This window comes from Rhinolophus sinicus, chromosome 17 (genome assembly GCF_057876585.1).
Source record: "Rhinolophus sinicus isolate RSI-liver-muscle chromosome 17, RSI-T2T, whole genome shotgun sequence".
Taxonomy (NCBI): domain Eukaryota; kingdom Metazoa; phylum Chordata; class Mammalia; order Chiroptera; family Rhinolophidae; genus Rhinolophus; species Rhinolophus sinicus.
The window spans coordinates 184,622,398-184,636,541 of NC_142517.1; the positions used below are offsets into that span (position 1 = coordinate 184,622,398).

The 14,144-nt window shown below is 33.5% G+C and overlaps 1 protein-coding gene across 1 annotated transcript in view; it reads left to right on the plus strand.

Annotated features, from left to right (window-relative positions):
• BMPR2 (bone morphogenetic protein receptor type 2) overlaps positions 1-5,369 on the plus strand; it is a 135,285-nt gene extending 129,916 nt beyond the window's left edge. Inside the window, exon 13 of the mRNA XM_019726836.3 lies at positions 1,140-5,369. Coding sequence (XP_019582395.2) covers positions 1,140-1,390 — 251 coding nt within the window. The 3' untranslated portion in view covers positions 1,391-5,369. The remainder of the gene's footprint in view (positions 1-1,139) is intronic.
• Positions 5,370-14,144: the final 8,775 nt, after the last annotated feature.

The window sequence follows — 14,144 nt, forward strand, 5'->3', positions numbered from 1 at the left end:
AAAAGTCAACGTCACAATAGAATAATTACTAATTTATTAATATGTGCCTTATGTAGCTACTGATTGATAACCAACACCCATATTTGCTGTGAATAGTTAAGATTAAATGACTATTAGTTTAAAAGCTCCAAGTAAAATGATGCCAATATAACTTTTGAAACAGTTTGTTGAGGATATTCATTTCTATTATATACACATTTATAGTTTATCAGACTTAATAAATCTTAAAGGTCCAGAAAAAATGTATTAAGCTTACTATAAAGAAACTATAAAGTTGTTCTTGGTTTTTTCGTGTCATCTTTTTCAAGAGTATTTGTTGAGTCTCCAACATGTCTATAGCATTGGGCTATGGGCCCCCTAACGATTTAAACAAATAAATTGATATTTGGTTTCTGGCCCGAAAAGGATTATAACACAAGACAGGAGAGCTCACCACAATCTTTAACAGTCATCATTATACAAAATGATTTCTCTTTTAGACAGGTAGTACTTATGAAGAAATACGAAGTCATGTTTTATGGTTTTTGTCAAGGACTACAAAATGGGCTGAAGCAATTCAGCTCTCAAAAATCAATTAGTAGAATCCAGCTCCTTGCTTGAGTGGTTTGTACTACAGACCACTTGACATACCCTATGGCAGGCCTCCGTATCAGTAAAATGTCTTGTCGGGTATTGGAAGGGGGTTTACTAGAAAATTTGCATTCTAGAATTTATGTCGTTCTGTAACATATCATATGCCAACTGCCTTTATAATTTGATCCGCTTTGAGCGTTAAATAGAATGATTAAATGCATTTTGCCGAGTTAGGATTGCTTTTAGTAACCAAAGGATTTGACAATACAGCTGAGAGCTTTGAATCTTCTCCCCTGTTTTTGTTTTTTGTGGTTTTTAAAATATTTCCTCCCTTGCCCTATAGAATAATTCAACCCATTATAACAACTTTGGGCATAAAGAGTCTCAAAAATAAGTTGGTTAAGTTTTTCCTAGAAAAATATTTCCTGGCATCATGAATTTCAAGAAGTGTCCATTAGCATCTCCTGCAGGCAATAATTTGATCTGTGCTCAAGTTATAACCCTAATGTTTTATTTTTAAATTGTTTCTTTATGTATATTTCATTTTTCTATACTTTTATTTTCAGTAGGTGAGTCAACACAAGATGGCAAATCAGGATCTGGTGAAAAGATCAAGAAACGTGTGAAAACTCCCTATTCTCTTAAGCGGTGGCGCCCCTCCACCTGGGTCATCTCCACTGAACCACTGGACTGTGAGGTCAACAACAATGGCAGTGACAGGGCCGTTCATTCCAAATCTAGCACCGCCGTTTACCTTGCAGAAGGCGGTACTGCCACAACTATGGTGTCTAAAGATATAGGAATGAACTGTCTGTGAAATGTTTTCAAGTCCATGGAGTGAAATTATTTTTTGCATAATTTAAACATGCGGAAGACATTTAAAAAACAAACAAAACTGCTTTATCTTCCTATCAGTACCCCCTCCCACCCCTGCAACAAGGACTTGCTTTAAATAGATTTCAGCTATGCAGAAAAATTTAGCTTATGCTTCCATATTTTTAATTTTGTTTTTTTAATTTTTGCACTTTTGTTTAGTCTCGCTAAAGTTATATTTGTCTGTTATGACCACAGAATTATATGTGTGTATCAAAAGTGGTCTCAAAATATTTTTTTAAGAAAAAAAAGCAAAAACAATGTATTGCTGATAATCAGTTTGAAATAGTTTCTAAAGGTCATTAAAACAGAAGCAAATTAAGACAGGTTTTGAGTGCAGTGGTATCTGGTATCCATGTTTTATTTCTGGGCACAAGCTAGTTTATATGTTGATACGTTCCTGAACATATTGTCTGTTGGACATTCTTTTCTCTTGTGTTTTGTTTGAATGTGCAATAGTCTATAGGCCACAAATAAGCTTTCTTGTAAGCTCTCTTCCTAACAGAGCATACATTCTTCCATAATATGAACATTTTTCTCCCCCACCCCCTGTACTTTTGGCAAGTCTGTTCAAAGACAGTGAATTTTGCAGAGGAGAAAGCAGCTACCTGATTTCTTGCTTTCTCTCTCCTTATGGAGAATGCAGAAACATGTCTCAAAGGGCTCTAAAGAAGGAACTACCAAAACCTAATTTGAAATGCTACTTCTTTTAACCTTCCAAATCCTAAATGTTTCCTTCCAGGCATTTTAATAAACATACTTGGTTCTGGTTTTGGAAGTTCATAAGAGAGCATAGAACAAAGTAGAGGAAGTCAAATACTAGCTTTTTTCCATTTTATTTTATTTTTATATGTATGTTATGTTTCATTTTCATTTATTTAAGAAGCACATTTTTTATCAGAAAACTTATAGAGCTATACTTATAAGAATCTTGAAGTAGGTAGATGGTTAAGACAATATAGTGTTATATCCTTCATTCTCTGAATAGGCCATCTTTGACTCAAATAAAATTACATTTCCTGTTTAAAATAACTTCAAAAGTGATTCTTAGTTTTGAACCTGTAGTATCTTTTTATCCTCTTCCCAAGCAAAGCCTGGTGACTGTCTGAAAATGATTCCTCTTCCCGTGACCTAAAACACTGTGTGGAAAAAATCATTCAGTTGGCATGCCAAATCCCTGTCAAAGGAAGGAGTGCTGCCAAATCTATCATTTTTGAGCAGACTGAGACTTACCTCTCTCTTTTCAAAACTGTGTGTTTTTTCACTAATCCTATTTTCATCATTTCTCCTTTTGCCAAATTTTCACATGATCTCTGATATGTGAGGAGCATTTATTATTTGCATTATATTCAAATATACCTTTTAGTGATAAGATGTTATGTATACTTCAAATGATACTGGTTTTTTAAAGCTTCTTTCCTACTTTCATTACTGATAATTGTCTCTAAAACAACTTCTGCATGTTTTTTTTTTTTAAATAAAGCACTTTATATCAAATAAGGGACTTTTTTTTATAAGCACAAATTACTTTTATCAATTTGCAAACAGTGATGCTGTCGCTTATTTTTTACAGATTCTCAGAGTACTTAATACACTTAAGTTTTAAGATTCTCTGGGACATAAAAAGCTAAGAGGAAACAAAAATCCCCTGAACAATATTTTTTCACTCATATTCCTCTATCTTCACCGTTTAGCTAAAAACAATCCAAATTTCCCAATTTGCTGTCCAAAATACTTATGACATGTATATAAAAGCATTCTCTTGTTTTGTATCTGCTATGATCTTAAAGTTAGATATTACAACACTTACATTTATTCAGCTGGATTGCTGAATACAGTTTTGAATTCTTAGAATTGATTATTTTACTAGTGCCCAGGATTTCCAACTATTATGTTTTATTGTCCTTTATCTTGATTCAGATCCTTAGAATATTTGTCAGTCTTCTCGCATAAAATTTTTTCCATTTTAGTTATTTTATCTATGTAACAAATTATTTATATCTTTCCCAGTAAATTTTCACTCAGTTCCCTTGCTTTTAAGTGTGTTTCAACCACATTTTAGGATATTATTTTCAAACCTTTGTAGAACATCTTTGAGTCAAAATATATCATAGTCCTTCTCTGATTGGAAGTATTGAGGATAAGTGACCATTTGAGGTCTACCTGATCTTTCCCTGACAGAAGAAGAATTACCTTATGTTCTACTATACCTTGTGTTTGGGCCAGTTGATTGTAAGTTTTCCAACATTTTTTTATATTTAATAATAAAATACTTGCAAAAGTTAATATACAAATTAAAAGAACTCCTTATAATTTCCCATTTCATGCAAGCATGTTTAAAACAAATAATTTCCCCAGTTTTTTAAGTAGACTCTTGAAAAAGTAGAAGTGGAAAATGTAGATCATTTAATGAAATTTAAATTAAGTTGCACATCAGACTGATTTACTTTTAGAATCTGTTTATAATATACAAGCAAGCAAAATTACTTAAAATACTTACTTGCCAATTTTATTCATCTAATAATAAATGTTTCTTAAAGCTAATATTTAACTGCTATACATTTCATATGTAGAAAAGCATTTGAATCCTTTTGAATAGAAGTCCATTTAATGAAAAAATATTAAATTCATTTTGCAAGGTAGTATTACAAGCTTAAAGGCATTATAATAGGCAAAGTCTATTCTTAATTCCCTTAATTATCCTAATTGTATACCAGAACTAAGTAATTGAAGGAACCTGATTGGAATTGTGTGTAGACAAAAGTGATTTAATTATAATTCCTAAAAATGTTCTCCCTTTTTAAATGTATAATGGGGCAGGGGAAGAGGGAGGATAAAAAGCCCTGATATTGGTATAAAAAGTTCTGGGAAGATGCAGAAGTGAAATAATACTAATTGACCATTTGTTGTATACTGAATGCTGGGATATACATACACTATCTCCTCTAGTCCTCATAACCATATAAGGATTATAGGTACTATTCTCCCTTTACAGATGGGTAAACTGAAGCTAAGAGAAACTTAGTAATTTGCCCAAAATCCACATCTGATAATAGACAAAGTTGGGATTTTAACCTAGGTTTGCTTCTCTCCACATCTCATCCATGCCATACTGTCTACACTCTGTATGACAGGATGTATAATACTGACTTTTTGTAAGAAATTCAGTCATTATACTACAGCACAATTGTGACTTCTTTATAAGCCAAACCAGATAATGACGTTAAAAGTTAGGCAACCATAAGAAGACATATAGACATATCTGTGTTGATTGTTGCTTGAGAAATAATTACTAATTCAAGACAAAATTCAATCCCACCTCTGCCATCATGAATTTTAAAATCATATCACTTCTCTTTGCTCCTAACATTCTTATATTGAAAAACTAAAGAAAAGTAAATTTTAAGGGAAAAGTGAAGGTGGCTTATGGGAACAAAGTCTTTTTCCTAGTTTGATTCCATGCTTGATTTGGAGGAATTAATTTAATATGGATTTTATGTCTCATCAATCCTTTGACTCCACCTTGAAAATTTCTGTTTTTAGTGACTTTAGAAAATGTTCTAATCTAGAGAACTAATTGAGGAGGATATGGGAAGTATACAAGGATAATGTCCTTTTGATAATGCAATTTGTATAGCTTCCTTACATGTATTCATGTGTTCCAGAAAATGTATGTTGGTTCTGAATGTGAAAATAATTACAGAAAGGTAGGCGCACTCAAGTAAGTATATGTTTCAGTGGGAATTATCACAAAATTTGGCAAGTATTTTTATTTAAAATATTTTCAAATTTTGCTTCTAAAGCCAAATGGAATACCTGGTTGGTTGTAGCTATTTACTGAACTTTTCATTCTCTGTAAAACTCTCTCTCCAAAGTCATTTAAAATGGAAACAGATTTCAATAAACTTTTTTCTTTTCTCATACTCATGGCAATGAATATTTCACTGGAGGTGGTTAGTTCCTAGAACTCGAAATTACTTACATTTGTATAAAACCTTTTATAAATATGTTGAAATTATTACCAGTTAAATGCAGGTTATTACATAATTTCACAGATTGCTTTACATATTACTTTATCTTCCAAGCTAACTCCTTTAAAGTTACAATCTGTACACGCACATTAGTTGATTGTCCAGACCAGTTATTCTAGAAATTGTGTAACACTCCTACATATAACCCAGGAGTCTTTTTCAGGCTAGGATGTTTCTAAATATTCATACCTTTTACTGTCAGTTTGCTCTTCAGCAGATAAAATTGTATTTTAACATTTAGATTCTGAACTATGTAACCTTTAGCCAAAACTACCTTGCATGACCCGCTCCTAAATATATTCCTTAAGTAAATCTGGCAAATCATGATTTGTGTCAGTTATACAAATGTTATTGTGAAAAGAAGGCTTTTCTACAGGTCCCCAGATTAAACTAACATATAAGAAAGGAAGTTCCAGGGTACTCGGGTACGCCTAAACATTACTTTCCTTCAATCATCTCTTAGTTTGTGTCTGATGCACTGTGTCCCATAGTTATTTGACTTGCAATCTTCTGTGTCAGGGAAGTTTTCTTCATATCTGTTCTGCTTCCCTCCTGTTTTCATTTTATATCCACTTCCCTTATCCAGTAGTAAAAAAAGCAGTTGGCTATCCTCTTCAACATTGTTATCCTTCAATATACTTCAGGCTTCTCATTTAACAGCTAAGTCTCAGTTCTTCAGACAAAATTGCTTTAGTTTCTTTAGCATTTTCTCCTCACTCCTATTTTAATAACTTTATTTTTAAGAACACCTAAAATGATAATCGTATTCAAATTACTTCAGTTAATAGTTCAGTAGGATAGAATTGAGAATTAAGATGTTACCATTTGACAAGAGAGTCAACCATCAGACTGTCAGGAAATCACTTAATTTCAGTTTTGTATCATTGAATATTTTCTATTGTGAAGTTTAACGATTTTATCTTCTAATTAGTTATAACTAAAAAGCCATGCATACAGAATTGTATATCATTTTGCCATTAAAAACTTTTCACCTATATTGAAGCAAGCTTAGCATTGTGATTGAGCCACATAAAACATATGTATGTTTTACATATTCCTTTGTATCAAATATTAAACACAAAGTGCAACATTAACTTTCCAAAGCAAACTCTACAATCAGGTATTGTCTATGAACATTTTTGCAGACCACTTTTGAAATATTTACTGTTTTGCAACATAGTCTAGACTATAACAACTTACATTGAATTTTTAAGTGACTGGTTAAAGTTGAGTGTGCATATAAAGAAAAATTTAGGATTTTATCTTATGGCTGATACATTTGAAAACAAATACTTAAGAATTTATGCTGTGTATTAAAATTATGCCCCAAATAAATCTATCATGTCTTGAAAATACCAATTCCGTTATTACTGTGATGTTTGTAATGTTACTATTAAACATGTGACAGTTATTTTTAAAATTTAGTTTGAAAACCAGATTTTAAAATCTAGGTAAGAGAAGGAATCTTTAGAAATCACAACATTAGGGCATCAATTTACGACTGAATTTTTAAGCAAATAACTGTATTTTAAACTACCACTTTTTTTATGTTTTAAAAGGTATTGTGTGTTTTTTCCATTTTATTTGTAATTTTTAGATTTCAGAAACATCATGTTTTAGACTCACTCCATAGACATACTATTACTTAAAAACTCAGGGCCCCTTTCATCCCTTTGCACATTGAAAAATTTCAATTGGTAGTAAACAAGCAATTAGATCCAGCTGAATATTTAGCATTTGTTGCACACAGTTCATTTAATGTTTCATCTTATAATTTGACTTAATTTACATAGACATATCAGATTTTATTAAGCATAAAACTTGCCCAGTTCTATAATTACTGAATAGATGGAAATGACTCAACTAATAGGCTACATGTTGCGGCATATTTGGGTCTTAAGAGTTGATGCACCATCTTCACACCGTTTCCATTCTTTGGTCAAATGGTTATATGTGATGGGACAAATTATTTCATTTTCTTATATTTTTAAGTGGGAGAACTTAATAGCCTCTCTGAGATAAATTTTCTCAGGAGGTAATTTAACACAAAACTGTCTTCTTAAAGTTAACTAATGTGTTTATAGCTTTAGTAATAACTTGGACTGTTTTAAGAAGGTAGCCTATGGTAACCCATTTATCACATTGTCAGATCCAAATGGAATTTTCTTAAAATCAGACAAGTTCAAGCTCCAAATTGATGTACTATATACTTAAAATCCTAGCATTGAAGTTATTTGTAACCAGTCTCTTGTCTCAGGCTCTTCACCTTATTATGAATTCTCGTAAGTATGATAGGGAAACATTTTTAAAGAAGCTTAACAAGGAAATAAATTACTGAAAGATTCAATTCAAAGATAGGCCCTGGTTTAACATTAAATTGCTTGGCTTCTGTGGCTTTTTCTGGTCACATTTATTTATTTAAACAGTTTTTGTATGCCTTGTCATCATGTTTCCATGGAGATTACATTGTATAAGTGTTTGTATAAGCTGGAATCATCCTTTATTTTCAGTTGATAATTTTTCAAGTGAAGATACATGGATAATTGTAAAATACACTAACTTAGGGTGTTGTAGTAGCCAAAACATAGGGTTGTGTAGCTGCCATGCTTTTTCTGAGTGGACAGGAGAAACATAAGCTACAGAGTATTCATTTCTGAGGATGCTTTTCTGGAATAAGAAAGGCTGAAAAATATTGTCAATTCCTCAGAACCCTCTTCCTTGTTAACGGGTATCTTTTGTTGGTGTGTTTTGCTCTTACATTACAGATAGAATATCATATGAATTTATGAATAATTTCACTTATTTTGCTTTTGTATAAGCCGTCTGAGACCTTGCTATGCTGTATAAGTTGTGTTTGATTGATCAGTGTATGAAATAAAGCAAATCACTTTTCTTTTGTATTATCTATGGATGCCACTATGAAAGCTGACATTTAAGCCACTAAAGAGTTTTCTATGAATAATTGTAAGTAAATGCTTTGATATATGTAAACCTAAATAAAAAGATTGTATTGATACAGAGACATTGGAGGAGATTTTAAGACAGTTCTTTAGGTTTAAAAAAGGCTTGCTGTAAAATGGTGCATTATTCCATTTATTAAAGATCATACTATGACAACAGTAATCGTATCTTTGGATTTCATGAGGTCATCAGAAATTAAGATTGTTAGTGTGATATTTTGAGTAGTTTGCATCAGGGGAGTAAATGTTCTATATAATATTACTTTCATTACTCAGTATGATACATCAAAAAAACACACACTAACATTACAATAATTGCACACCTACTATATACCAAACATATGTTGATAATTCTCACAGCAATTCTATAAAACATATTATTGTCCCCATTTTATAAATTAAAAAACTAGCTCAGAGAAGTTAAATACCTTTCCCAAAGCTACAGAACTGGTAAAGATGAGATTCTAATGTATTTTCCATTTTGCTTTGAACTACAGTTTTCAATCTCTGGTTATGGAAGAGAAACTGAAAAATGAAAATAGTACAAGTATTAGATAGAGTATCCAAGAACATACATGAAGCAATTTGAAGTTATTGAAAAGCTACCAGGTGTAAAAACAAGTATCTCTATTGGCCTAACTTTGTGCTTCACATCTCTAAATAATCTTTTTGGTTAGATCTTTGTATTTTTAGGAGACCTTGTTAAAATGGAATGAGTTTGTGAAGGCAACACATGGTTTTTGACTCTAGATAAATTCAATGTATTAGTTAAGAGTTCTGGAGCAGAATCCTGTGTCAATTCACAGGACAACTATGTTTTAAAAGAGAACTGGATCACTCCTACCTAGATGCCAAGGGAATTTTGGCTGAGGAGAAGAATGGCCTACTCCCACAGGTTCTGCTGTCACCTTAAATAATATTTTAGAGATAATAGATTTGGGGTACCTTTTCCCGTTTGACTGACAGAATCCACTATGTTATATTCAACATGATAACTAAATGTCCTTGGAGAAAATATGATGACCTGTGGAATATGTAGTAATGACCTGCTGATCATTTTAATAACTTACCACAAGTAAAATTATTCTCATTTGCACCTACACCTATCTGACAATCTTCCAAGTTTACGTCCTTCTCTGCAACAAACTAACTTAAGCTAATAATTAATCTTCCTCTGTATTTTCTAGTGTTTTTCAAATTAAAGGCCAAATTCTATATTGGAGCAGCTTTCATTTTATTATAATGCATTATTATTCACTGTTTTGAAATTGAATCATTATTGCTGTACTGAGAGATACCAAAAAGCATATTGTAATTCCTGCCCCCCAGGAACTTAAGGCATCTTGTGATGGAGAGAAGGCGTTTCCAGGAAATGGTTACACCCAAGCAAGAGGACAGGTAAGTGCCCAAATAAGTGATAAACAATATGTTCAATATGTGTTTGAAGCGATGTGTTTGAAGAGCCAAGGAAAACTTCAGTGAGGACATGGTTATTGAGCAGGGTCTTGAAAGGACAGGTAGGATTTTGATAGGAAAAGTGAAGGCAGGATATTTATGTGACCAGGGATAAGGGAGAATAGGAACTGGAAATAAAGTGGAACAAGTAGGTCCAAACAGTAAGATTTCTGAAAGTCAGACCAAGGTTTCTGGACTTGCTGTCCAGAATGACAGGGAGACCAAAGTTTCTTAAGAAGGAAGGACCTTGATAGAAGTAATTTGAAGTTTAGAGAGGTGTGCAGGATAGATGAGAAAGCAGTGATTGGACTGGAAGCATGAGAGAAATTGCAAACAAAATACAATTTCCATTGTGACCAACAAGTTCCTCTTTCAGAAGAGCATCAAAAAAACTTTTTCAAACACTTAGTGTGTAGCAAGCTCTTTGGTAGGAGATAAAAGACATTGTCCTACCATCAAGTTGCTCAAAGTTGATTTGGAGAAAATTAATGTACAGATTCCAAGTATTCTGACAAAGTGAAAGCCCAGAGTATTCAGGAAGTATATGGCAAGGATACCTACCTAATCCAGTCTTAAGAGTCAGAGGCAATTTCTCCTTTTGAGATAACTTTCCTGTCTTAAAATATGAGTAACAATTCGGTAAGAGATGAACAATAGCCCTCTAAGCAGAAACTGTAATACTCACAAAGCCCTAGAGGCCTGAGGGTAGAACTTTTTCAGGGGGATGGGAGGATGTTAGATAAGAGTAGTTTGGGATGCTAAGTGGAAGTATAAAAAGAGATGACCTAGAGAAACCTAGCTGACTCGGGTAGGACTATATCACAGAAGGACTTGGATGTTATGCTAAGAGTTTGGATTTACCCTGGAAGTCAATGGAAGAATTTAAACGGGGGGGGGGGGGGTTGTTCAAATCAGGTAATGCAACAGGTCGTATAAAGAATGGATTGAGATGAAGGGAGTTGCAAATGGAAACAAGGAGACTAGTAGGACGCTGATGAAAGATAATGAGAGCCCAAACCAAGGTTGAATCAGTTGTGACAGGGAGGAAAAAGCAGATTGGGTCACGGTTAAAGAGAATCAGGGGGACCCGGTGAACCACTAAGATGAGCATTGAAGAGGTAAATACTGTAACTTCCAGGTTCTAATTTGGCAAAGGACTGATCATCCTTCAGAGAAATTAAAAATTTCAGAAATGTGCAGCTAATAGAGGGGACTGCCTTCATAGGTGTTACAAATAGAACATCGTGTGTTCAAATTTTTGATTCTAGACATATGCTGACACCCTTCACGTGTTATCTGTAGAATTGCTTCAGAACAGAGCCTTCCCTAGGTAAGTTCGATTTGATCTTGATGAGTTAGTGTTTCCTTAGACCAGTTTGTTGCTCATAGTATGGTACTAGGACATTTTGGGTCAGGCCCTGTTCCTGCCGGATGAAAATGAGTATCAAGAGCAGCCTTAAAAGGAACAAGAGCAACAATAAGATACCCTAAAGTGGTGGGTGGTGGGAAAGTAGTCAGAAGGTTGTACTGACTGTCGAAATGTGATCTAAGAAGAGCTACCCTTCTCTTGCCCAGTGTTTACTTACCTCTTCCATCAAGTCTTCAACCAGTTTAACTTCTCAACCCTGGAGCTCTTTCTTCCCTATTTAATTAGAAAGTAAGGTAGAAAAGCACAGAAACTATTTCCTATTCAAGGAAACAAGCATCGTGGTGTGTGTGTGTGTGTGTGTGTGTGTGTGTGTGTGTTTGTGTTTTCTTGGTAATTGTGATAAATGGAACAGATAAAAGGTGTTGATTGTAAACAAAAAGTCAGCCAGGTACTTCTCCAGCAAAAAGCGTTTATTGGTGAACAACAGAGAATTGCAATTTGTAACATGCAGCCATGGCAGGCGAAGTCTGGAGCTCTTTTACAGACGGGCAGAAGGAAATTCAGAAAGCTGTTACAAAGAGTTTCTCCTGTTGGGCTTTGTGATCATGTACGGCACGAGTGGTCCATCTTCTGGCCTCCCTACTTCACTTTAAATGAGGTTTCTCTTTATTAATTTTTACGAAGTGAAGTTTTCCTTTGCTTAGCAACCTTTCCATAGGTTGAGGCAATAATTTATGTAAGATATCATGGAGAATATTTCCTTCAATTCTTAAGGAAAATATATGTAAGGAAACAAATTAGTCTCTTGATGTCATGCAGAACATCAGAACTACTTGAGTTTTTTAAAGTAAAAATTTTATTTAGTTTTTAAAGTAAATAAAAGTTCTTAAACTTCCTTATCCATGACATTGGTGATGCCTTCTAGGAGTCACATCTTCTTATCTTCAGAAAAGTAAAAATAAATTGTTCAATAAAATTTTAAAGTAAAAACTCTTACATCTAATCTGAACTCCCACTGCACTTTCTTAACGGAGTTCCCAAACCCCACTGGAAGCTGTTGCAATTGGCAATCTTCCTTTTTTTCCTTTTTCTCCCTGACTTCAATTTCATACTCTGCTGCTAGTCATCTTGTCAGTACTCTTACCAGGTTACCAATGCTTCGAACTCCCCAACTTGAAATTCCATGTTGTCTACCATGCAGCAGCCACTTACCTCTCCAGCCTTATCTTCTGCCACTCTAGTGATAGTTTATAGCTAATGTTTCCTTTATCTCCTTACTAGATTGTCAGTCTTTTGCATCAAAGAAGGAGTCTTACCAGGTTTTTTCTGCCCCTGAATTTTGATTAGTATACTGATACCAAAACAGTCTTTAAAAATTTTTTAAAGTCAATTCTCATTTAACTTCTGTTAATCAACCAGCTTAGTCCATCTGAGTTCTCTGTGTGCTTCAAAGTAATTTAACTGTAGGTCATTCAATGTTATTCTGTGAGATTTGTGGCACATCTTTAAGGTTAAAATTGACCAAAATGATAACACTGAGAGAACATGTGGATGTGACATCTATATCTATATCTATATCTATAGATATAGATATATAGAGAGATATATGTATAAATTTTAACTAAATGAGTACCAGTATTACTCACAAGCTGCATTCAAGTTATAGTTTTAATAAAAAGTGAATTAGAGTAAATGGGTTTAGAAAACAGGTCCTTCATTGAAATGACTTTTTTTGTTTGTTTTTGACTGTAGTATGTTTAGGGCTTACTTTTTCAGTCATGTTAATGAAACTGCAGTATCACTATTCCTCGGGTGCCCAGTCACAAGTCTGTGTATCACTTTCACCACCAGGCGGCTCTCTTATTTCATGTTCTGAGAACTGGAGGCCTTTCCATTCTTTTGACTGTCTAGATGTCTCTTGTCAAATTGGGTTCATAATGTTTTCTTATTGATTATGAATAATAAGCAGAAAGGCTCTGTGAACACTACTTACATTAGAAAAGTCCAGTAATTTTCACTGGCTGAGAAGGTTTGAGCTACGAGGCAGAAAGTGTACAGGTTACCCCTTCTCTCCAGAACAATACAAATACCAAAGCCAGGGCTTAACAAACGGAACTTTGTTAGGACTTCACTTTAGTTTTGCAAAGATACATAATTTACAATTTCTGAAACATTGAAACAGGTGTCTAATCCAGAATTCTTTGAACGTTTTCATGGAACGCTAGCATTTGCCAGATTTCTATCAAAGTTGAGCAGAGTTCTATGAAGGCATTTCATAAGCAAACTTAGCTTTTAGATTTTTTGTTAAACCATTATTGATTTTGACTTTGTTGATATTTAATATTTTGAGGAAATGATTTCTGATTTCTCTCATTTTCTTTTCTGTGATTTTTTCTACCTTAAAATTGCATCCTTATTAATTTTCAGAATTGTTGAACAGCCTTCAATATTACTCTGCATATTATCTTAAGAAGAAAAAAAGGTACCACTTTTCTATTACTATAAAGCTTTTGTGTTCTTTAAGTTTCCATTAAGGTGCTTCAGATGTATAAAGAGACAATTCCCCGATTTTAAGATCTTATTACGAAATTTTAGGTGGTAAATGCAGCTACTGATACTTTTTGAACAATGAAAATGAAATAGTGAGGGAAGAATGAGACATCAATACACCTATCCTGATAAACCAAATACCTCAAGTGGTCAAGGGAGTGTTGAGCTATCATAGATCATATTTGACTCAAATATGACTTTCGGTTACCAATTTCAGGAACGTTGGATAATTTTCAATATTACTTTGTTTTTTTACCTAAATCTGAGCCACTGTTTTCTTGTGTTCTCAAAAGAGAAATTATTTTTCCCCATCTTTCAAACAGCAATCCTTTT